Raw genomic sequence first — 26,169 nt, forward strand, 5'->3', positions numbered from 1 at the left:
TTTAACCTGCTGCGCCACCAGGGAGGGCCCTCAGCTCCCCTGGTTTTAACAGACACCTGGAGGCCTCCCCTTAGCTATACCTCATTTTCTAATCTTTGGCATCACCCCCACTCCAGAAAATGTGGAGCCCTGATTTAGTCATTTGCTGCTCATTTCCTCAGTCCTGTAAGTCACCGTCTAGTGATGCTCAGCCACAGCGACGCCGGCCCTCAGCTCTGGCCTGGCACTGTCACTGCTTGGCACTCCCGGGGCACTGCCTGGCTTCTCCGGGGGCAGAGCACCCAGGCCCGTTCCGTTCTGAACCTTTCATCGTTGTCCCACCAGTACGCAGTCACCTGCTCGGCACTGCATTAATTATAAATATTTATCGGTTATTGGTTGACTCTGTTTTGAAGGTGTCAGAGTAAGCTAACAACTTAGCAATTGAAGTTTAAAAATAAATCTATGTGACACTATCTTTATCATACCTGATATCTATATGATAGAGCTATAGATGTCATAGTTCAGCGATATTTTCTAAATGTTTTTTGTTGATGGTGATACAGAAGAGGGAGATCCAGTGTTTCATCTTAGTGTTTAGTTAAACCATTTCTCCCTTGGGGAGAAATCAGCTATTCAGAGCACGTAACTATGACTGAAGTAATACCACTATTGTAATTATCTCTCTACCCTCTCTGCAGAGTGAATAGATTCTTGGAAAATTTATGATGTAATTTTAAGCATGAAATGTAATGATGCCAAATGCTGCGACTATCATAGTAAATAAAGAAAACTATACAGTAAGTCAAAGAAAACCAACTTTCAGGGACTAAAAATGTCATTTCCAAGATTATTAAAATAAAGAACTTCCTTATTATTCAATTATTTTAATAATCCTCAGTGCCACAGGTAAGGCAGGCTATTTTGTTGGTGACTGAAATTTTTTTAAAAGATTTATTTATGCATATAAGAACTGCGGTACAGGCCAGAGGTGGGGGGTGGAAGGATCTACAGAGACAGTGGGGAGCAGAGCAGACAGATGTACTGACATACTGCTGAGGGGAGCAGCAGGCCAGACAGGTCAGGAGAGGTCTGTCGCTTCCCCATGTGGGTCAGCTCCCTGGCAGGTGGCTGAAACTTTTAATAGCTACTTGTTTTGAGAAGGTCTAGGTGAGATCCTTATTGTTGATGAGAGTGTGTTTCATTTTTCCTTTATGATGTACTTTTAGGATATTTTGTTACCTAGAGGGCTCAGAAATGGGCATTCGGCTGTACCCTGGGGGTTTTCTTTGCCACAGCCCATCAGTCCTTCCCAGGTACCCTTTTTTTTGCAGGCAGATTCTTTTTTTTTTTTTTTTTTTTGTATTCTCGACATGTTCACACATAGTCTTATTTTTTTTTTACTCAATATGGTTTTAATCCATTAAATGAAATAATTGAAAAAACAAGTCTTGAGCATTTCTTTCATAATAATTGATTTTGAAATAAAATGACCCCATTGCTCCAGGGCGCCAGTTCACTGTCTATTTTGGTCCGGTCCTTCCTCCAATTTAGCCCTGCACATGTGGGATTGATTCCCCTCGCGCGGATGTTTTTCTCCCTTCCCGCAAGATGGAGGATTCTGGTCTTTAATAGAGGTGTTGGGGCCAGAGGGTGCCCCCGGGTCTGTCACCTGTTTGCTGAGTGTATTCACCCATTGGGAAGGCGGTGCAGTGAGTGACAGGACTAGGTGACTTCTTTGATTTCATTTCATTAGAAAAGTAGACAATTGTCTGCTACACAGGCAAGCAAGGAAACAAAGCTGTTACACAGCAGTGCAGATCTTAGCAAGAGAAGTTTTAAAAATGGTGAGGCTGCTTATGAAAGAAAATACCACAAGAGGAGAGAAACAGGAAAGGCGGAGCCGCTAGAGGCCAGCCAGGCCCAGCCAGGGGCTGTTCCAGCTGCCAGCTGAGCCCACTCAGCTTTACAAGACAGGTAACTCATGCCATTTGCAGCATCACGGCTGGAGCTGGAAGGGACCCTGCTAGTGACGTAAGTTAGAGGAAAAAGAAAAATATCGCATGGTTTCACGTATAGGAGGGAGGAATATAGGGGAAGCAAGCAAAGGATCGGGGGAAAATAATAACCAAGAAAACTAAAGGCAACTATAATCAGAGACATTCTGAAGGGGGAGAGGGAGGGATCAGAACAGGAGAGAAGTGAACAAGGACGATGGTGATGGTGCCCCGGTGAATTGGTGGTGGGAATTTTTTCTTTTTTTAAACATTTTATTTATTTATGCATACAGAACTGGGGTACAAGCCAGACGAGAAGATTTACCAGAGACAGAGTGGGGAGCAGAACAGGCAGATCTACCGAAATATACTGCTGAGGGGAACAAACGGCGGGTCAGGAGAGGTCCGCTGCGCCATGTGGGTCACCTCTGAGGCTGGGGATCGAACTCACACCGAGGCGGCTGCTGCTAGCTTGCAGTGCTGCATCCTAACCGGTTGTGCCACCAGGGAGGGCTCAGTGGTGGGAATTCTAGGGGGACTACATCTGAGAGGATAAAGCACGCATTGTACAAAAGTAGGCAATGATGTGAAAAATATAGAAACAACATAAATTAAATTACAAAACAAACAAACAAAAGACAGGGCGGCGCCAGGAAAGTGAAGACTGACAGTCGAGAGGTGCGGTCCTGATGCGCAGGCGCAAGCTGTGTCTGAGGGTCCTGATGCACACGCACAGGCTGCCTCTGAGTGTGGGAAGCTGGCAGAACAGCAGTGGTTGGCGGGAGTGCAGGGAGAACCAGGAGCAGCTCAAGTAAGTGCTTGGCCTGAAGCTTAATTACGCGGAGAGCTGATGACATGCAAACAAGACTGCTGACCCATAATAGACAGCATAGGTTTCAGTTTCAAATAAACATTCTGCTATAAGGAGGCCTCTCAAATAAAGGACATATTCTTAGAATAAAGGCTTCAATTAGCACCTAATCCTCAAAACCAGACTAGATTAGTAGAATGTGCCTATTGGTTATTATGTATATTATTTTATTACACACATGATATATATTATATAGTACATATTATATAGTATACAGTAACATATATAGAGAGGGAAATCTACATGAAAAGTTTGTGTGTGAGAGAGAGACATAAACAGAGAAAAATAGAAGAAACTTTTGTATTGAAAGTAAGATGTTAATTGGTTCAAGAGTTTATTTCTCCTTAGTTGGGGCATGTGAGGACTTAAAGAAAAATAGAGAAATCTAAGGGAGATTTTATGAGCACAAGTGAAACTTACAGGCAAGCTAACTTTTTTAAATTTGAAAGTAGAAAGGTAGTATCTTAAGGGATTCTTGTTTAGGTTCAATAGATAACTTCTCTTCATTCTTTCGCTTTTAGAAAGCTTTCTTCATGACAATTCTTTTTTCTTGCCTCTTCCTCTCTTTTAGAACTAAGACTCATCAGCTCTCTTACTATCACAACTGTGACCTTTACCACCATTTTATTTAGCTAGCACATTTCACAACTGCAATTCTTTCGTTCCCCATTTGGCTTTAAGTCGACTTTGAGGTGAGCTGTGAAATAGGATGGAGTGGGCTCATTCAGTGTCATCATCATGATGGGGCAATATCAATATTAAATATTGATTTCTGGGTATGAAGATGCTCACTGGTCACATGTGTGCTCCTTGGTGAGGGACAGAGCCACTCTGGCCAAGGGCAAGATTACCTGAAGGCCCCCAGCTGCCTACCCTCAGCGCCTCTCCTGGCTTAAACCTGAGCACCACTGGTTAGTCATTCACACAGGAGGCACTTGATGAAGCTGACGAGAAATTTTACCTTTTCTATCCCTTTGGGGCTGTGTTCAGAAGGCAAGTGGGGTAACATGAAATACGCAACAAAGAGATCTCCTGGACAATGCAAGCTTTCCAAACAATGGAGAGAAAATTGTTCCGAAACAATGACTTACGCTCCATTCTTTTGTTCGAATGTTGTCTTAAGGCAATGAATAGGAAAGAGTGTGATGATTTTATGTTTTCTGTTTTTCTCAACCAGATTTCTTTACAGGGGGATTTTGTAACTGACACACGGTACCTCATTTTGATCACTAGCTTCACAGCTACAGAGAGTACACACTGTTCTGAAAATCCCCAAAGTTGACATATTTTGATTTGGGCCACTTTTGCAATCAAGGTAGTTTCCCCTGTCTTCAGACAATAAACTGGGAAAAGGAAACCCAATCTCCGTGACCTTAAACCTGCACAAAAACGTAGAGATGGGCTAGCTCAGCTGCTCAGAACTTTGTGCTCACGACACCAAGGTCACAGGTGCTGTCTCATTACAGCCAGGGAAAGTCAAAGGAAAAGCTCACCACATTAGGCCAGAGTCCTGGATCACCTGCTCACCGCACGCCATGAGACAGAGGACTTGGGCTTTTCAGTGACGTGTCATGACTTAGGGAGTGTCCAATGGAGGCTGGGCCAGAGGCTTGAAAGCAGCTAACGCTCAAACGAGTGGAAGATCAGGAAAATGAAATTGTTCTTAGGAAGTGAGGGAGTGTCCAATGGAGGCTGGGCCAGAGGCTTGAAAGCAGCTAACGCTCAAACGAGTGGAAGATCAGGAAAATGAAATTGTTCTTAGGAAGTGAATGCACTGTCCATCTGGGTATTGTGGCTGAAACAAGAAGACTGGGCTTCAGCCACTGGGAGGGTTATCAGGTGGGGTCACTGCAAAATCAGTGTCAAGATACCCACCTTTAAGGAGCAGGTGAGAGAGAGGTCGCAGATGGGGGCAGGCCAGATGACGCCATCAGCGCTCCCTAGTGTCCCTGAGCACTCTGAAAAGCTTGGGCAGCAGTGTGACCTCTGAGCTGTGGCCAATGGAGACATCAGGCCATGGTATGGGGGGGGGGGGTGTCTGGAGAAATACACCAGGTCTTGGGTGTGGATGTGAATCGGTGTTGCATCCAGAAGCATGATTCCATTAAAAGTGTCACCAGTTGGCCAAGTAGGAATGCTAGCATATGGCCTTGTCATTGCCTGGATTGGGGCCAGAGGAGGATGGACCTGAAGGTGGGGACCACCCATGAACCCAGATGTAAGAGTCTGTGAGCCCCGAGAGGTTACAAAAGAGGGGTGTGGTGATCTATTATATTATGGCTGAAAGTAGACTGGGAGAGTGTTCCTTGGGCGGTCGGTATACTCTTTTCATCGCTGACGTAGTTCCAGAAGAATATACCTCTTACGCATGCAACACCTTGCATTAGAATTTCTGCAAAGATGGGAATGTTCTGTTCTGTCCATTTGATGACGCAAAGGACTGATTTCACTCTGCATCGTTTGCTTAGACTCTGCTTAACTTACCAACTTACCTCCCTCATTAGGGTGCTTGTTGCAGGATTTCACTGGATCCCTACTGTGGTTTTGGTAGCAGATGCCTTTTAAAAATAATTTAAATTGAGAAGTTGTCCTTCTGAAATCTGCATTGTTTGTAGAAGAGGTCAGCAGCTGGTGAAATAGCCCTGAGCCTTCTAATCCCACAAAAGCAAGCACCTTGTCAGATGAGGCTTGTTCTGTCATTTGTAGAACCAGAAGGCTTGTCTCTGCTCTAGACATCATCAGTGCCAATATCCTTGTGGCCCCCACACAAAGCCCTCACTGCAGGGATCTGGGGGTGTCAGGTGAGCCATCTAGATCACTTTCACATAGGAAGCTGCAAGTTACCATTTTACCATCAGAGAATTTCTTGATTTTTCATGAGACTCCCTTTCTCAAATAACAAAACTGCCTTGGTTCTGTGATGTCCCTGTTGACACCCTGGTTAGATTTTCACCTGCCCTGTGTTCTTCACTTCATTGCCCTCCTGCTATTTCGGACATTTTTATTAAGTCCTTCCTCCGCTGTAAACAGAACACATCAGTCCATTAATGGAATTCATTATGTTCATTTGTCTTTGCTAAGAACGATTGAAAATGATCACAAATGACTGTGTAATTATAATTAAGATTTGGTAGATGCAGACACTTTATTTTTAACAAGTTCATTCTGTTAAGTTTCACCCCATTTTGAATAATGACATTCATTGGTACAAAGAAGAATTATTTAAATGACAGTTTAACTAATATCCTTGGTAGATAAGCTAGTTATTGTATTCAGTGATTGCCAGTATTAGCATAACTCTAGGAAGTACAATCGGTTCACCCACCTAGGAAGATTAAGTAGAACAACTTATTCTGGTAACCGAAGTGATCTTTTCGTCATTTAAGTCCATGTAGCCTCAGTTTTAATTTTGCTCTCTCAAAGAAGGCTGAGTCTTGCTCAGTGTGATACTTCAGATTTCATAAAATTGTAATATCATGAAGAAGAATAACATATATTAGATCTTCTTTTCACTCTCTGAGCTAAAAATTATAAGCATCACCAAATTGCCAGAGTATTCCCTTAACAATCAGGTCCTTAGCTCAAAAAAAGATTCCTTTTAAATACTTGTGATAATCTTGTAATTTGCAAAGTAATGTCTTTAGAATGTTACCCCCCCATCCCCAAGTCTTTTCTTCTTCTTGTTTCCATTTCAGACATTTCATCTAAACTTAAATTTTTCTTTCCCTTACTGCATGTGGTCTTTATGCACTTTCTCTTTGAAAAATAAAATCTTTAGTTTCAGAAGCTCTGTGTTCTACTCCTTCACTTTAAAATCATGGGAAAAAAAATAACTGTCATTTCCTTATCCCTGTCTCCAATTCCCTCGTCATTTTCAGTGAGTCAATTTTCTCCTTTTTCTTCTGTCTCCAGGAAGGAAATTTTTACTCTGCTCCATTCTCTGCAATTCAGAGCTCACAATTTCTCTGAGCTTCTCAGATTATCCTTTGTACTTGTGTCTACATTTTCATTAAAAAAGGACTTCGGTTTTCTTCTGACATTACCATCTATATATTGCTATACCTAAAACCCCTCTACTTAGTGATTGAACCTACCTTTCGATCCTACTTAATCATAGTGGATGTATAACTTCTGAATGAGTGAAAAATCACAGGCTGTGCAAAAATTTTCTAGCATCTTAGGTGGCTGCATTATATGCGATGAAGTGGAAGTGAAATAGCTTGTGATGAACATGACATCAAGAAGTAATGAGAATCTGCGTAGCCTTGCAGTGGTTCAACAAGTCCATAAGACACATCCCCTTTGTGTTCAAATTTGGTGACTCCCCTGTTATTAGTGATGGGGGTACTGGTGGCAGGCATGAGTGGTGTGCACATTGGTGTGAGCAAGTGAGTTGTCATTTTTTTGTCAGTCCCTAATTTGTGCCAATGAACTAAGTCATAGCTGTTTTCCTAAACTTTTCATTTATAAAACTGGTTAATATTTCAGATGACTCAAGAAGTGAGAATGTTGTTCACACAACAAGGTTCAGGGAAAACTTAGCCTTCCTCAATTTCATTTTTTTTTGCTTTTGGAAAATTGACTCTACGGCATTGAATTCAGATAAGTGAACTTCAGCTGAGATATAACCATTTCAGTAAGAGAACACTTTTATATTTTAATCATGGCACAAATGTGCTATATGGGTGGCTAAACTTACTTTTCACCTCCCATCTACATCCTTGGTATTAGCACTAAAGAAGTGTGTGAGCAAATCTCAGCAAAATATCCCTTCTAGCTTTGAAAATATCTCTAATTTGGTTTCAAAGCAAGTCTGTGTCCTCGCTTAATTTCTTCTATCTTCTATGTGCAAGCGGCCTTCATTTGTTTAATGAGTACATGGGTCATTTCCAGAAGGTTTGAGGCTCTAGACAGTAAGGTGTCCTAAAAGTTCATGGGTTTCGCTCTGGTAATTTACTTCTTAATTGAATCAAAGCCCTGCCATTTAAAGAGGATATTATCAGATTGCTTATTGGCAACCTGTAATCATATCAAATGAATGTTATATGTCATAACCACTTCCAGAAATATAGTAAGCCTGAAAGTGCTACATACTTGCCAATTATCAAGAATAAAAAATATAATTGACAAAGTTGATTATATATGTGGCATCCGCCCTGTGAAATAGGACAGAGTCTTCCTGTGATTTCTCCAGAAGACAAAATAAATCTGCTCTTAGGGATACCCTAGGAAACCTTGAAATCTGCTTATTAACTTTCCATGCCTATCTCTCTTTGGAACATATACTAATTATCTATAATTTCATGTGCTATAAACATAGTCAAAGAAGTTTTATCTAAAATTAGAGCAATAGGAACATTTTTAAAATCCTTTGGGGCTTCAACCTTTATTTGGGTTCTCAGCCTTTTATCCTTTATCCTACCTTGTGACTTCTGCTAACCATGGGCTTTTAGAAATGGCTACAGGTGTTATGAAGACCAGCCCAGGGGAGCTGCTTAATTGTCTTTGCAAAGTATTAAGACTTCAAAGAATAAAATGGTGAAATGTTCCTTTGCTCTATAATCTCTGCTTATGATTGAACTGTTAATCACCGTTTGATGAGTTTTAAACTGTTTTTGTAGGTTGTTTTTTTAAGGTTATGCTTTGGTTTAATAGGGGTATAGCCAGCTTAATTTGAACATTTCTTCTGCTACCCCGTCACAGACACTACTGACATCTGCTTTTGCATTTTGTCTGAAGGCTTCTTTCTCTTTCTCTTCCTCCACATGAACAGTAAAATCTAGGTTTTATAGGAAACCAGTAGTTATGTCAGGTTGCTAAGTATTTTCCCCTGAAAGACAAGTATTCTGGAACAGTATATATTTAGCATTTGACATTTGATAAACAAGCTTGTTTAAGATCTTTTCAATACAATTTCAGCTTTGGCAATTGTAAGCAAAGGATCCAGTTGGTATTTGGTAAGGTAAACAGATGTGGACACGCTGTCTGCATTGAGATGCATTAATTTTTCTGAAAAGTGGATAAGACTTCTGAGAGTGAATAATGCAATTCAAATCAGATGCGATAAGACATTTGCTACAGGGAATAAATCACAGTATAATAAATCTGCTACTTTGTTTGAATCGAATGAGAAGTTGCTAGCCCTGAAATATAGTCAAAGAAGGAAACTGTAGATTCCATAAAGGAGAGGCAGACCCTGGGATATTACTGCCCTCTGTGGAATGTTGACGTCTTTGAAAGATACTGGCTCAGTTCAGTATGTGAAACACTCATTGATCATTACTTGGGAAAGGGAATTTATTTATAGTGCAGAATTAAGTCTAATACAGAACACAAAGAACTAGACTAAGTTCTTATGATTAGTAACTTTTCAGTACAGACACAGAGAGGAATTTTCTCACTTGGGGTATTAGAGAAGTGCTTTGGCATGAGTATGGCAAGAAAGAATGACTGCTGATAAATCAGTGAGAAGAGTGGGGTGCTGTCTTTGCTGAACTCTGTAGAAACAAGGGTGGTAGTGTTTTCTGATCACTAAGACCCTCTACTTCATCATCCTCATTACTGGTAATTTAGGTCAACGTGTTAGGAAAGGAGCCCCAGTGAGTTTATTTTCCATCAGGGTGATATAAATTTGTCAATCAGTGTGCTAGAAGCGCCTAAGTCGTTGGTCCTACAGGATATGCCAAAGCTCAAAGGTAGGAATGCGACTATATATAAAGGAATGACCCTCTTCAAGCCTTTAGAAAAATGGCACATACCTACTTCAGTAATTGTTAACTTGCTAGCAAGGGTGGACCAGTTCGTGATCCAACTGTGGGATTGTTGTATGGTGACTGTCCCCTGGCAAGCACTTCTTGTCCAAGACAATGATTGGGTGTTGGTGACTCACACAAGGCTGGGAAGATTCATCCGTGACCAAACTAAAGACAACAGGGACTTTATTTGTATCCAGCTCTGCACTGATCAGCGTGAGATGAAGAGGAGACTTACAGGGAGGTGGGGAGACAAACTGTTTACCAGTTGGAGTAGGCAAACTGCAGGCCTGAGTTACAGAAATGCTAAGGAATGGGAGAAGAGAGTGAGGACTTCACAGGCCGAACTTGGAGTCTTATTTATTCCTCTTGGCTACAGAATGCTTGCCAGCAGGAGACTCATCACTTAGATATTACAGTGAAATGAAGCTAGGCCAAAAAAAAAAAAAGTATTGCTTTTCTCTTCACTCCATAAATTTTGTTATTAATAAATGAGATTCTTATAGGACAGCTTGCCACAGCTGTCTCTAGAAACAAGGCTTTATTAGCAGAATTGCTATTAAAATGTTGGATAAGGATGAACATTTTATACTGTCAGGATGCATGCAGTGAGAACACACATGTTTGATGTGGACTTTGAGTCTCAGTTTTGTTACTGGGATAAGGTAACATGATTTGACTTGAATTAAAGGTGTGCAGACCTGTGATTGATTTCCCATTCTTGGCACCCTCAGCCTAAACTTCTTGGGAACATAATGAAAGGAGAGCGATCTCCTTGGGCGCTTCAGTTTCCATCAGGGACATTTTTGAAGCAGTACAGCAACAAGTCACAACAGGACGGATACCCTGCCTCTTAAAATTAAATTTGGAATAAATAAGGATCAAAACAAATCATGATTTTCCACTAGACTTAGCAAAATGAGGTACCTGATGCTGCTTGCACTTGCTTTACAGAATAATTCATTGAAAGTCGAAGAATATATATGGGCATTTCCCCTGACTGAACATTAATCCATGCTGATTGCAAGGAAGTCTGTGCTTGCTATTCACAGCTTGTGTTTGTCAAGTGCTCTTTACATTAGGTGATTCCAGCTCGGTGGAGCAGGCTTGGGCTGTTGTGAAACGTGGGCACATGCTTGGTGGTGGAATAGACATGACCAGGCAGGTCAGACGCACAGTGAGTGAGTTTCCATCCCTTGGTGTGCTGCAGTGCTGCCTTCATCATTGCTGGGTTCCCATTGTCCTAGCAAGAAGGAACCTGGCTCTGGAGCCCACGCTGGACTTCGGTAGCATGCTGAACCATCTTGGTGGGCCCTGGTTACCCCTTATGAAAGTGGAACCACTAGAGAAAGTATGATAGTCTTTCTAGTTTGGGAGGGAAGGGGGAGAAATCTACCCTTTATGTTCCCAGGAGGAATTACTGCTCATCTGTTCACAAGCAGATACATCAAGAGTGGTTGGTTCTCACTGAGCATTAAGAGAACTTATTGTTGTTTGTATTTGGGTGCTGGCAGATGACACCTTGGACTAGGAGGGTTACTGATGGATACGACCACTAATTGAGAAGATGGTAGATAGGATATAGCTGGTAAACAACCATTGCGACAATTGAAGTTCACCAGAGGTTGTGATAGAGTATGGTGGAAAGTTGGTAATTTATTACTTTGAAAGAAAACTGATCGAACAAACCCATTCTCTTTGTATTAGGTACACTACATTTTCCTTACTAGGGGATTTATAGGGCTCTAAAGAAGATAATGAAAACAAATTAACAATATTAGGAGGAAACACAAATCAAATTATATCAGACTAATTAGATACTATAGCTGGATCAGGAGATTTAATGCAGAAAGTTTGATCTTAACCTGCTTCTTTTATTTAGCAATGATAAGATTTCTTTCACGTAAGTTGATTATGCAAATTGAGTTGACCTACCGGAAAGACCTATTTCAAGTACTGCTATAATCAAATTTTAACAATTGCTAGTAACTGAGATGCTTTGCATGTATCAAGTTTGTGCTATTAATAAATTCAATAAAATCTGAGGTTATAACTAGGTTTATTTGTGTTTTCGGTGAACTCATCTATTGAAGTTTAGTAGCTAAGTCTAGTGATAAACAAGACAGTTGTATTTTCATGTGATTTAGAATTGTATGGTCTTTGATATTTTGTTGTGATTGATTTATTTCTTTAATGGGAGAAACTTATAATTTAAACGTGGTATAGTAAATATTAAAGATGAAGATGTAATTAATGTGCACTTCTGAAAGTCAGTGATGTTTTTGGTTATTATTTTACAGTAAAATAATTGGTACTCAGTATAGTAAGTAGAATATTTATAGAATATATACCCCTTAAACACTTATAATTCTTGAAATCATGCAATTAAATGTCTGGGGGGCAATTTTATTAGTTTTTTTTACATGGTCTTAGAAATTTGTTAGCTCTGAAATGTTACTAACCGTATGGACAAACATAATAAACCTACATATTAATGTTTCTTACTTATTCTGACTAGAAGTTAATCAATTTTATTCTTTTAAAATAACCAGTTTTGGTTTTATTGATTTTTCTTTATTTTGTCCATTTTTACATTTATTAATTTCTATTCTAAATTTTATTATTTTCCTTCTGCTTGCTTTAGGTTTAACTTTATTGTCTTTCTCTAACTTTCTAATGTAGTATCTTAAATTGTTATATATTTCTCTTCCTCTTTATTATATGCATTTAAATATATATTTTTTTTCCTCCAAGCACTGCTTTTCCTACATCCCACAAATTTTGATAAATTTTTGTTCCATTGTCACTTACGTTCAAAATATTAAAAAAAAAATTCTATTGAGACTTTTTTGACTCATTTTTTTTCTTTAACATCTTCAGGTATTTGGAGGATTTCCCAGGTAACTTCCTGTTACTGATTTCTAAGTTATTTTCATTTTGATTTCAAAGCCCACTATTTTTAAAATTTAAGGAGGGTGTATTTATGGCCCAGATTGGTCTTGCAGTGAGACCCACTTGGGTGTCAGATTGCCGCTTGGAAGCAGATTGAATTCTCCTGTGTCCTGGCTTGAGAGTCTCAGCAAATGCATTCAATGAGTAGATCCCTATGTCACAGCCTTATAGCCGAGGTGTCTAGAGACCCAGAAAGCAGCCATTACCCTTGTGGATTTTGTAGTGAAAGACGACCTCTACCAACTTGTTTAATAGGAAATTCCCCAAATGTAGGAAGGCAGTTGAGATGCCAAGTACCAAAATACATAAAATGTTATTATAGTTAATAACAATTTAGCAACTTGATCCAGTGCAACAATTTCTGCACAATACCCATAAATAATAGCTAAAATTGAAGTATTGAAACAAAATGATAAATTCTCATATCTCTTAATCTTTCTAAAATTTTTTACAAATCTAGGTCTTTTTCTAAATTTCTCTTCAGGTTATAGGTTAGAAGCACTTCTCAACATCTCAAAAACAATGATGTGACTTTAGAACTTAGTTAACACCCTCATGTAATTCATTTATGTTAATAGCTATCTATCAATTATCTTTCTTTTTTTAAAAGATTTTATTTATTTATACATACAGAAATGGGGTACAGCCAGAGGTGCAGGGGTGGTGAGAGAATTCACCAGAAACAGAGTGGGAGCAGGACAGGCAGATTGATGAAGTACAGTGCTGAGGGGAGCATCGGGCGAGACAGTAGAGGTCTGTTGCACCATGTGGGTCACCTTTGTTATGGGGATTGAACTCTCACTGAAGGGGCCACGGCTTGGCTTAGCTTTTCTGTGCAGTACTTCAACCACTGAGCCACCAGGGAGGGTTGTAACATCTTTCATCTATCACCTACCTAATGTATTGTTACTTATTGCGGTATATACAGCACTTTATATGATTCAAATGCATAGGTGCATCTCTGTTCAGGGCATAGATCCAAACCATGCCCACCCTCAGACTTTGCCAGCTTGCTTTGGGAACCTACTCCTACACATATGGCAAATCATCTCATCACATAATGGGCTGAGTTACAGTTACATAGGAAATTTGGAGAGCATGCTAAGGGTTGCTGATGTTGCAGAGACCTTTCATTTGGGGTCTCATCTCTGTTTTGCTTTCCTAAGTTCTGCAAAGGACCAGACAACTTTATTTCTAGGACATTGTAACCCAGATGGGAGAGGATGAAGATGGAAGTGGTTCGTGTTTAGTAGGTAGAGAGGACAGTCACTGCAGATGACAAGCCATGAGCCTTACTGTTAGGAAGTGGAGAGTAGACCCCTAAGCTTGTTACCTGGGAAGAGAGTTAGGAGATGAAATGGCTGTCCCTCATGGACTAACTGCAGATAAACTTTACTCCTCATTCACCCCTGTTTGGTCCATATTGGACTTGATATTTTCTTTGCTCCTTATACGATCTAGAAGAAAAGTAAGCCCTAGTGAGATCCATGCTAACATGATTTTAGAAGATAAAGTGGAGGATTTCATATTCATAGCGTGTTGCTCGCGACAAGACAAAGATGAGGGATTTTTATAAATGGTAATGATCACAATAATTATTGGGAATTTCTGCTTCTGGCCAAGATGGAGTATAGGAACTGGAATGATCCTCCCTTCATCAATAAAAGAACTGGATCAAATATTTGAGACAACTGTTTTTCAAACTCAGACACCAGGCCTTGAAGGACAGTGTTTCTTGGGAAAGTAAAAATAAGCTCCAATGTGCCAGCTCCTTGCCTGGAAAGAGTTCTCCGTCTCTTTCAGGATATAGGAACTCAAGTACAACTACACACAGCAGGCACAAAGGATGGTTGCACAATGAGTTCCCTAGGAGAGAAAAGCTATAAGGAAGGCGGAAGGGGAGTGGGCAGACTGGGCTGCGGCCCAGTGCTGCCAGGGAATCTTACTTAGACTCTGGAGATCAATATAGAGGGACAGAGGATACAGTGATACAGGCCCAACTTGGTAGCACTCTGTACCTAGAGATTAGTCCAGTTGTCCAGTCATTGGCTTGAAGGCTGTGAAGGCGACAGATTAGGAATTCCTACTTGACCTAGGCAAAATGAGATGAGTGTGAATCTGCATGTTGACAGCGAATTGAAAAGGAAAGAACTAAAGGGAGACGTAGGGAATACTGGGTTGTGCTGATTTGTTTGATGTGAAAGGAAGGAGGGAAAGAACACTGAGTCACTTTAAATGAACTGACTAATTCACAGTCTAGTCTGTTAGCCTGATGCACTTAGAGGCTATACCAGTAATAATCTATAATTACATAATTTATCAAGGTTCGCATCTTTATGCCTTTGGTGTGACCTTGGGCATGAGAGTTAATTTAAACTTGCTGCCTTTGTTGAATGGGAACAGTCACAGTTCCAACTTCACAGGATTCACTTCTAGTTTTTGAAGGGAAAATAGTAGAATTGATGTAAGGAACTTCTCTGCAGCAATTTTATTAGTTCTTTTTTTTTTTGTCAATTCTTAACTAATCAGTATTTCTGTTTTCTTCAACACAGAATTAAAAAGCTTTTAATGCATTTCTTTGTCTGGCTTTTTACCATCTCACGAATAATGTGGAGTTACTGAGAAACAAAAGAAAAGGTGATTATACAAAAGATTGAAATATTTTATAACGTATTAAATAGTTTCAGGAAATTAGAAACATAACTTTTCTGAAGTTATACCAACTTTTTATAGAGGCATAGGTATTAAGAAGAAAAGAGATCATTATGGAAAAAGAAAATTAAAAAAATAGATTGCATTAAAAGCAAAAATCCAGTGAATTCTATCATTAATGAATATTCAGATAGTATATCAGCTTTTCCTGGAATACAATGACCAAGTCAGAGATTTTTAAAGCATGATTAAGGAAACTAAAGTAGGGAGAAGTAGTCTTTCAGAATGACCAGTTTGACAGGTTAGGACAGATCTTTTTATTTCAGGCCAGGACATAATTGTTTGGGCAGCTGATGTGTCTTCAGCTTCTTTCTTCCTGCCAAGACTCAGTCCCTTACTGCATTTCTGCTGCCTTCCAGATCCTACGTGCCTGGAAGGGCAACCTGTGAACCTTCCCTCGGCTAAGTGCCCTTGTTCATTAGTTTGATAAATTCTATTCTGTTAACACCTAATAGGGACTAGTAACGCGTTTACATTGAGCATGACCGAGTGGAGGATGTCTACTGGGTTTCTCCAAATCCTTACCGAAGTGTGATGAGCATTTTACAGAAGGCTTAGCCCAAGGAGATAAACTTCAAACTGATAATGTTTCTCATTTATGGTAGACTTTATGGATGAGAGATGGTTTGTTCTCCCAACCCCTCATATGAAACTAGTGGATGATCCTTAAATTAGGATAAACTTGAACATCTTAGAAGGGAGTGTAAAGAAATTTGTTTGGAGGCAAATCTTGTCTTACCCCTGACACAGATTGAGAGCTAATAGTTGGAGACTAGCTTCACCACGGTTTGATATTTGTATTGTGCTTTGAATATTTTGCTCCACCCATTTTGGAAATGACATCTTTGTGCACTGAAAGGCAATATAGCTTGTCTAGATAACATTACTGGCCAGAATGCTACAAATAAAATTTTTGGCTGCCAAGAGACTGCCTGTTTATTATTGCTTTTCAGCCTCCTCTGCCTTGTGCTTGGTCCTGTGATTCTTTTCATTGATAGCTACAGTGAGACAAAGGGAAATCAGAATTTTTTTTTGGAAGTAAAATACCAATCTATGTTGCTGATCTATAAATCTGGAAAATGTCTTGATAAGAAGCAGACACCTCTGCTAATTTATCTTTGGGTTTCAGTTATCCATTTCTATGCCCCATCTCATTCTCCATAATTAAGAACTGGCTGCATGTTCTGTTGTGACGCAGCCTATAATCACTGGTTTTGATCTGCAATTCTCATTTATGTGAACCTAACTTGGTAGGTTAAAATAGAAATAAAAGTTGGGTCATTTTACACTTTCCTCTCAATTCCAGTTCAATTTATTTTGAACTACTGTAAAATATTTGAGCAACATTGTCATTGGTTTGATGCACAATTACTACTTCCCTTTAGAAAAGGAGCCTTTGTCACTGAGCTCTGCCCTGGCATCCTACCCTGTGCAGGTGACCAAGTAACATGCACAATTTTCTACTTCTCTTCAGCTTGTGCATTTTCTAGGGAACTTGGCCCTTGAAAACTAGCGTCCAGTTCAGGTTAATCAGGGAAAATATTTGTTAATGCAGATGGAATCTCCCTTTCCTTATTTGCTTGATGATAATATAAATATTCAACTGTCCTCTCCACCTCTCCAGTTGTCTCTTACTGTTTTGCCTCCTAAACCTGTGGCCATATTTACCTCGTGTTCACCAACCTGAAGGGAACACTGAGAGATTTGTACAGGATGACACTCAAACTCGCTGGCTGAGGCAGTTCAATCCTAAACTTCTTTAAGAAAGGAAATTGCATGATTTGCCTCAAATGTAACTCACTTGTTACCAAAGCTGACTCTGTTTCTCCCTTTCCATCACTTCCATCCTTCCGCTGAGCAGTTTATTCTCTCACTTGTTCATTTAACAAACTCTGTCTCCATTTGGGTTGCCTTTCTCCCTCCATCTAGAAACTCTAGGGAGGGTAATATATACGATCTATCTTTGTTTGCCACCACCATCATCTGTTAGTAGGCATTCCAAATATTAAAAATCTTAATCAAATGAACAAATATTTGACAATTTTTGATAACTCCCTCTACTAGTACTTGAATTGAGTGTAAGATTCTTCTAAAATCATGTGTCCTATCGTACGATTTCTGAGACCCTTCAAAGTGTGACGGTGACAGCATGTTTTGTTATATTTGGCTAACCTTCTAGCTACAAGTCTCTCTCTTTGAAATCTTAAAATTAAGATGAATTACATTTGTAATAGAAAACATGCACTTTATTTTTAAAAAGCAAAGTGCTTCTGAGTAGCTGTAATGAGCTAACTTGATTTCATCTTAGGAAAAACAGCTTTATTTTTAACCATCTTTTCTTTTGTCAAATCGGTGCTTTTATCTTCCCATATCCATCTGATATTAGACTGTAGTTACCGCTGTGGCTTTCTGGAAAGATCTGTTCACATTCTCAATCACTTCTAAAAGTTATAGAACATGGGCTGTAAATAACAGTTGAGCAATACACTTGACAAATGCCGAAGAACAATGCATGTATTTAACCCCAGGCTCCACACTAGGTAATAACAATCAAATTCATCCTCTAAATAGTCTGACCTCAGAATTTCTTAAGAAAGATGAAACTAAAAGAAGTTTTGCTTTAGCTTTTCCCTTCCTTTTTTTCTTTCAGAAGCCTTCTAATGGTTTTTCATTCTGAATGGGAGATCGGAGTCCTACATCTCATGTTGAGAGCAGTACTGATGGTTGCCCATTGCGGATGACTACTGGGCAGTTGAATTGTTTTAGTACCTTTCCTGGAAGCTTATTCTTGGCACCGTCTGTGATCTATCTCATTTCTATATCGAAGCCAGATGAAACTTGTTGTCAGCATGATTGGCATAATCACAAATACTTGCTACATATCATTTCCTTTTTACTGGAAGGGCTCCTGACAAGCAGGTTGGAGACCTCACAGCCCCTTTGGGCCACTGTGACAAAAGTACCAGAGTCTACATGACTTTAAAAATCAACATGTATTGGCCCTCCCTGGGTTAAAGCACAGCACTGAGAATCTAAAGCCACTTCCGCATGAGTTCGATTCCCGCCTGCCCCGGAGGTGACCACATGGCGTGGCAGACCTCTCCTGACCCGCCTGCTGCTCCCCTCAGCAGTGTACTTCGTCGATCTGCCTGTTCTGCTCCCCACTCTGTCTCTGGTGAATCCTCTCACCCTCCGCATCTCTGGCCTGTACCCCAGTTCTGTATGAATAAATAAATAAATCTTTAAAAAAAAATCAACATGTATTTTTCCATGTTTGGAGGTTGATAAGTCCAATATCAAGATGTCAGCAGACCTGATGTCTGGCTAGACTCTGCTTCAGCCTTCCAGCCTTACCGTCTCATCATGTGGTGGACAGAGCAAGCCTGTCCACTGATCTCTTCTTAAAAAGGCTCCCCCTTCATGACCTAATTGTTTCCCAAAGGCTGTCCATCCAGTACCATGCTGGGAATTAGATTCCAATGTGTAGCTTTCGGGAGCATGTGTGTGTTCAGACTACAGCACCATCTTTTTCTTTTTAAAGATTTATTTATTTATACATACAAGACTGGGGTGCAGACCAGAGGTGTAAAGGACGAAAGGATTCACCAGAGAGACCGGAGAGCAGACCATGCAGATTGACTGAAATACACAGCTGAGGGAAGCAGTGGCAAGACAGGAGAGGTCTGCCATGCCATGTGGGCCAGGGATCAAACTTGTGCTGCAATGGCTGTGGATAGCTTCATAGTGCTGCATTTTAACCAGTTGTGCCACTAGGAGGGTCCCACAGCATCATCCTGAAACAGCTCATTTGAGGGTGACATGCAGGTTTCCCATATGTCTTCCTTCCTCTAGGTTAACTCCTCTTACTTGTTCAGTCAACATCCGTGTGACCAGATTTCACATCTCCTCATCATCCTGGTGGTCTAATCTCAGTAGATTTATTTTGCTGATCTATTGAGCATCAGCAATGCATGTGAAATTCCAGGTGTAGTATAATGAGCTAAGAGGAGAGTGTGTATATCCCCCCCCTTAATTCAGACATGATAATATCATTAGCTCCTCTGCCAGTGAAATAGTTAAATTGACTGATGGGCAGTGACTCTCAGAAACTGCTGTTCTCTTCTGTTTCACTTCAGAGTGTCCTAAAAATTGCCAACTTTGTTGATAATGGATAAAATTTTAAAACTCTGTGTACTGAAAACAATAACAAACAATTCATTTCAGAGTAGAATGTTGAATCATACTTGATAGAGAAAAGTTCATTAACCTAAGTAACAGTTTCCCAATATCTAACTCATAGTATTATTGTAAGGACTGAACTTGTAAAGTGCTTATTTGTAAAGGATTAAGTACTCAGGGCATATTAGTGATGATAATTATAGCTTTACTATTATTACTTATTCTAGGAGTATAAAAAGACTTATTTTTAATTCTGAATGTAAGAATGTGTATCTTCACTATATTTTTAGTGTCTTCTAATGGAGCTAACTTGAGCATCCAAGATAGAAATCATACATTAAAAAACTCACAGCCACAGAATTGTCCACAAATTAGAACAAAATAGTAGCTACTCATTTATTATGGAGTGATAGAGCAGGTGCTATATTATAAAGAGTATTTCTCTTTAATAGTAAAAGTAACTGTATGGACTTTTCACCAAAATGATGACTTTGTATACATTTTATGTATATTTTGTTCAAGCCACTCCTCTTTGGTGTCTTTCCTTAAGAGGTCGATTTGAATATTAATTATGTTTTTCACTTTTCAGAATGCTTTTTAAAATTACTATTAAACTGGTATTATAGCAGAAGCAGCCTTTTATGCTAAACCTTAGTTCAAGGATAATTATTATAATTCTGTTCTTTGTACAATATCTGTTACACACACACACGGAGTTTGTAAGGGTCAACTTGTATTGACTCACAAAAGCCTATTTTAAACTATCAGAAGTCTTGTAAGCCACTTGATGTCAGATGAGAAGCTTGAAATTTGCCGTGGTGGGATGATTTGCACCATGAAAATTGGTGATGCTATAAATTAAAGCCATGTCCCCCTCTTGAACAGCTGGTTATTAAACACAAGCACACCTGTGCTGCAAAACATTTTCTTAAGTAAGACAAAGGGCTATTTTCACTGAAGTTGCTTTTAGCATGAATGTTTACATGGGAAAAATTAACAATCTGGTTTTTAATTTTTTTCCTCTGTGTTCTCAGGGATACGGAAAGACCGAAGAGGAGGAAGAATGTTGAAACATAAGCGCCAGAGAGATGATGGGGAGGGAAGGACTGAAGCAGGGCCCTCTGGAAACATGAGAGGTACCGACCTATGGCCCACCTCTCTTTTGATTAAGCACACGAAGAAGAACAGTCCAGCTCTGTCCCTGACAGCCGATCAGATGGTCAGTGCCTTGTTAGAAGCTGAGCCCCCTATAATCTATTCCGACTATGATCCTACCAGACCCTTCAGTGAGGCTTCCATGATGGGCTTGCTGACCAACCTGGCAGACAGGGAGCTGGTTCATATGATCAACTGGGCAAAGAGGGTGCCAGGTAAGAACACTAAGCTCAACGTCTATTCCTAAGTGTCAATGATTACTCAAGAGCTGATGGTGACATCAAAGGAGAAAGAGTGGGAAACAATGACTTGTTACCTAACTGGTTGCAAGGATTGTTCATTTACAGTATGAATACATTGTAATTCCCCTAGCAATAAAGAAATGATGTTTTAAAAAAGCAAACTCTAGAAGAAATTAAAGTCTTTAACTTGACCATTTTTAACCTACCATGGTCACCAAAGAATGTGAGGTGGACACCAAGTAACAGATGCATTTAAATGATATGATAATACTAAATGACCTATCATCTACAGATTTTTTAGTATTGAGGAACTTTGTTCCAATGATTCAATGATTAATAAACAGTTTTGCTTAGAATATCTTGTAAGATCCTTATGGACCAATGAGATAATAATTGGTTTCTTTACTAAATGCTGATTACTTACTCAACCAAGTTATTCTTTCTAAAAATTACTTGTTTATTTATTTACTTCATTTATTTAGGGAAAAACCCATGGTCCATTAGACCCTTTCCCACACTTGGTCCCACCCTTTTGCCCTCTGTAACTTCAGTTCTGTTCCTAAAGTCCTTTGACTTATTTGTATTTTGCTTTATCTGTTCATATGCTTTTTTTAATTTTTAGTTTCTTAATTAAAGTGATTTTTATGTTTTTTATTAAAAAAAGACATCAACTGGTTATTCCTGATATTTTAGGAGAAGTACAACAGACAAATAGTTAAAGAAGGTTGGAGAAAGATACAGTGGCTGAAGTGGCATTTGGTGTTTCAGTTGATTCTTTCAGAACTGGTGTTCCTGTCAAACTGCACCACTGACTTGGTGGTTCTTGGACAAAACAGCTAGCTATTATGGAAATGAGACTAGAGAATGTCTTTTCTCTGCTCCAACAGGAGCTAGCTAATGTGGACAGAACAAGGCAAGAACAAGTTAAGTCTTTGGGGGTGCTTGTAGATCAAGTGCGGAATGAAGTTAGAGAATTTTTTCTTTGATTTCTTTTAGAAGAGGAAGTTAATTTTTTTTTTTAAGATTTTATTTTATTTGTGCATACAGAACTGGGATACAGGCCAGAGATGTGGAGGGTGAGAGAATTCACCAGAGACAGAGTGGAGTGCAAAACAGGCAGATCAATGAAAAACACTGCTGAAGGGAGCAGCGGGCGGGTCAGGAGAGGTCTGCCACGCCATGCAGTCACCTCCGGGGCAGGTGGGAATCGAACTCATGAGGAAGCGGCTTTAGATTCTCAGTGCTGTGCTTTAACCCGCTGCGCCACCAGGGAGGGCCGAGGAAGTTAATTTTTACCTGTGAAGCATAGTATGTTATTTATTAACTAAGTAATAGTTAAATTATCTAGCGTTTTGGATTTGCACTTAAAGGTTCAACACTCTTTTCTTATCTATGATCTGCGAATACAGCCTGGTCTTAGTGAATATTTCATACGTTTGTATATATTATCACAGAAACGTGACCCTTTGAATACAAGTCAAAAGCATCATACCAAACATAAGTGGTATTCAGCAAATGGATATTTGACTGCACAGAAACCTGGGGACTCACAGCATATTTAGATTTTTTACTTGCCAGTGCAACTGGCAAATCAAAGCTCAAAGACATCTTTGGAATTAAGAGCTTCACTAAGCATTTACTTACCTTCATTCTCAGCTGAAGTGGATCATTGATAAGCAGATAGTAAATGCAATCTGGCTATTGGGTTTACCTTTATATCTGTTAATACCTTTAAAAAATCTTATGTACTTTGAGATAAATGTGTATGAGGGGAAAATAACTAGTACCCATATTCCTGGGATACAACTCTTGGCTATTAAATTTTAATGTCTAAGAAACATTTTTCCTCATGATGCCTTGGTAATATATATGAACTCAAGCATAAAATTTCTAGGCCTACTAATGGAGTTCCACACTGACATTTTTAGAATTATAAAAATTTGAAGAGAATTTGAAATAACTCAATTAATTCAAACATTTTACCAGTGGATAAAGAATCATAAATTTCTCTGGAATTATGAATAAAATGGAGATAGAAATTAAGGGAAATGTAATATTATGTTCACACTTAGTCACCCCATTATTAAAACCAGTACTAACCAATTATGATAATGAATAGAACAAAATCATTCTATAAAATTAGTTATGTTAGTTTAAAAGACACGAGTGACTCCAGAATCTTGGACTAAATTATATCTTGTTACCTAATTTTATCATAAAGATAAAAGTGAAATTATATATATATATATGTATCTATACACACATATACATAAAGCATATATGTATAAAAATAAAATAACCACACACACACATATATAATTATTCTATACATATATCATTGGAACACAGCTATTATAAATCAAGAGCCTTCTTGTCTGGTCAGCAGAATAAAAAGTCATTCAATTTGAAAAGATGAAAAGTGAGAGAAGAAAAAAGCTTTCTGAAAAAACTCTGAAGATGATAATCAAGCTTTTCACAAAAATTGAGTTACATTTTTATACTTTTATCTGCCATCCCATTAATATGCTTTAAAAAGTAGCCCACATTGAAAATCTAATAGAGACAATATTAAATCTATATAGTAATGGCATGAGAAAGTAATAATAGTCATTTTAAAAACTTGGAGTGGACATATCCATAGTAAGAAGAGCAACATCTAGCAGCACCTTTACTTAATGCTACGTGATAACCTGCACGGGAGGGTCAGGAAATTCCAGAAGGTGCTCAACGCAATAGAAAGTGTGACTTGATTTCATTTTTTCAAGTTTCAACTTTGCTGAGGTGTAATTGCCAAGTATACTTATATGAGATACTTGTGAAAGGACTCCCTTCCCCGTGTCTGTGTGCACATATAACTCATCACGTGCAGTTACAATGCACAACTCCATGTGGCCTTTGTTTTGTTGAGGTGTGTCCCCTCTACATACAGTTTGTTGTGTGTGCATGTGAGTTTTTATTGAGTGGATATTTAATCTTGTTGACTGCTTTTTTGCACCTATTTTGCCTCTATTGAGATGATCTTATAGTTGTTATCATTCGCTATATTAACGCGGTGTGTCACAGTGTTTGATTTGCAAGTCTTGAACCATCCTTGTAGCTCTCTAATAAGCCCTTCTTGATCCCAAGGAATCGTCCATTGATCTGTTGTTGGGTACTGAGGTTGTTTCCACAGCTTGGCTTTTGTGAATAATGTGACATTGAATGAAGCAATGCCTATGTCCCTTTCGATTACTGTTTTTCATCCTTTGGTAAATACCTAGGACTTGGACTGCTGGAGCTCATGGTCGATCTATTTTCAATGCTTTGAGAAAACGCCATGTCCACAGAGGCTAGAGTCCCATCCAAAATGTACATGTGTTTCTTTTTCTTCACATTTTTGTCGGCACCTCTTGTTTCTGACTTTCTTAATATAGTCCATTTTCACAGGTGTGAAGTGGTATCTCATTGTGGTTTTGATTTGCATTTATCCAATAATAAGTGATGAACCTATATAGTATTGTAAACCACTATTACCTCAATGAGCATAATTAAAATACACCTTGGACTGTTTTCTTAGTTCTGGAAGTAGTTTTAAAATAAGAAAATATTGTTAAAATTTCCAATTGGTGATTATAGGTTGAATTTTCCATTTTTATTAATATCTGGGCAACGCTTTTGACTTAACAACTCTTCTCAGAATCAAGATGAGAGAACATTTAAATAATGCATCATAAAAGTTTAATAGTTAAGTTCCAGTCCATGCAGTAATTATAATAGACCTAGCTAGAGACTACATCAAGAAATTATTTTTTTTTTTTTGTCCTTTGCAATTTAGAAAACACCATCAATGAGAAAATGATAAATCCTACCTATCTGGTTTGACAAGAGATGCTTTTTTTTTTTTTAAAGATTTATTTATTTATGCATACAGAACTGGGGTATAGGCCTGAGGTGCAGGGGAAGTGAGAGGCTTCACCAGAGACATAGTGGGGAACAGAACAGGCCAACTGATGAAGCACACTGCTGAGGGGAGCAGCGGGCAGGTCAGGAGAGGTCTGCTGCTCCCTGTGGGTCACCTCCGGGGTGGGGCTCGAACTCATGCTGCAGTGGCTTTAGCTTGTTAGTGCTGTGCTTTAACCCGCTGTGCCACCAGGCAGGGCCCAAAAGATGCTTCTTTATAGCATGTGTTATATGTCTTCTTTTTGATAACTACCTTTAGAGAATGCTTTTCTTATTATTTTTTGTAATGTAATTTGTTAATCTTTTAAAAAGTATATCTTGGAGATTTAGCTTTAGACGAGTCTGGTTATTAAATCTTACTTTATTATTATCTTACACATGGTGCAAATTTTCAACAAATGTCTCATTTATCTGAAAATCAAAAAAAGGAAAAAACAAGACTGTAAAGTTATAATTTATTTTTTTAAAGATTTATTTATTTATGCACACAAGAAATGGGGTACAAGCCAGAGGTGCCGGCAGGTGAGAGGATTCTCCAGAGACAGAGTGGGGAACAGAACAGGCATACTGACTGAAATACACTGCTGAGGGGAGCAGCGGGTGGGTCAGGAGAAGTCTGCCGCTCCATGTGGGTCACCTCCCTGGCTGGGAATTGAACGCATGTGTCAGTGGCTTCAGACGGCTTCATAGTGCTGTTGCTTTAACCTGTTGTGCCCCCAGGGGAGAGCTCTACAATTATAGTTTAAATTTCTGTATCACACTCACTTCACTATTTCTGAGTTTCGGTGTCAGGGACATACATTTGTGCTTTTCCCCCCAGAAGCTGGAATTACATCACAAAACTATAAATTTCACTTAGTAAAAAAAAAAAATATATATGCCTTTTCCAGAATTCACAACAATTTAATAAGGGCAACTTCTGTAAGGGCAACTTCTCTCTTCAAGTTTGGGTTGTAGCTCTATATGTTTAATGAGTACTTGGATATATATCTAGCCCTCACCTCTGTCTTCCTTTTCAAACTTGATGACTGTAAGACAGGCAGCCTCACCCACCTGGGAGGGTGAGCTGAAGCTGCTGATTCAGGAAAGGGAATAGAAGGAAAATGACAGAGTCATGGTCGACATCTTCACCACTTCCTCATTCTTTTTAGGCAAACGAGGCAACCATTCCCTTCCGCTTCCTGCCCAAGTTCCTCTCTGCTCAATTCTAGAAGCTGCCTTTTCCTTCGAGCTCCACCATTGTACTTCCTGTTGCTTCCTAAGTTTTGGTCTCAAGGGTAGAGAATCCACTTTCTCGCCATATCTCTCACCAACCACAGCTCAGGATTCTCAGAGGTTTCCTGTGTTGTCTTGGGGTGTGTCATGATCTTAGCTAGTCCAGGGCTGCTTCT

The 26,169-nt window shown here is 39.2% G+C and overlaps 1 protein-coding gene across 3 annotated transcripts in view; it reads left to right on the plus strand.

Moving 5' to 3' along the window:
* ESR1 (estrogen receptor 1) overlaps window positions 1-26,169 on the plus strand; it is a 245,118-nt gene that overhangs the window by 92,756 nt on the left and 126,193 nt on the right. For all 3 annotated transcript variants that reach the window (XM_004673938.1, XM_004673936.2, XM_004673937.2), the window contains one exon: window positions 20,477-20,812. In XM_004673938.1, the coding sequence (XP_004673995.1) occupies window positions 20,477-20,812 (336 nt within the window). The remainder of the gene's footprint in view (window positions 1-20,476; window positions 20,813-26,169) is intronic.

This window comes from Condylura cristata, unplaced genomic scaffold, assembly GCF_000260355.1.
Source record: "Condylura cristata isolate star-nosed mole 26May11 unplaced genomic scaffold, ConCri1.0 scaffold00001, whole genome shotgun sequence".
In the NCBI taxonomy this organism is placed as follows: domain Eukaryota; kingdom Metazoa; phylum Chordata; class Mammalia; order Eulipotyphla; family Talpidae; genus Condylura; species Condylura cristata.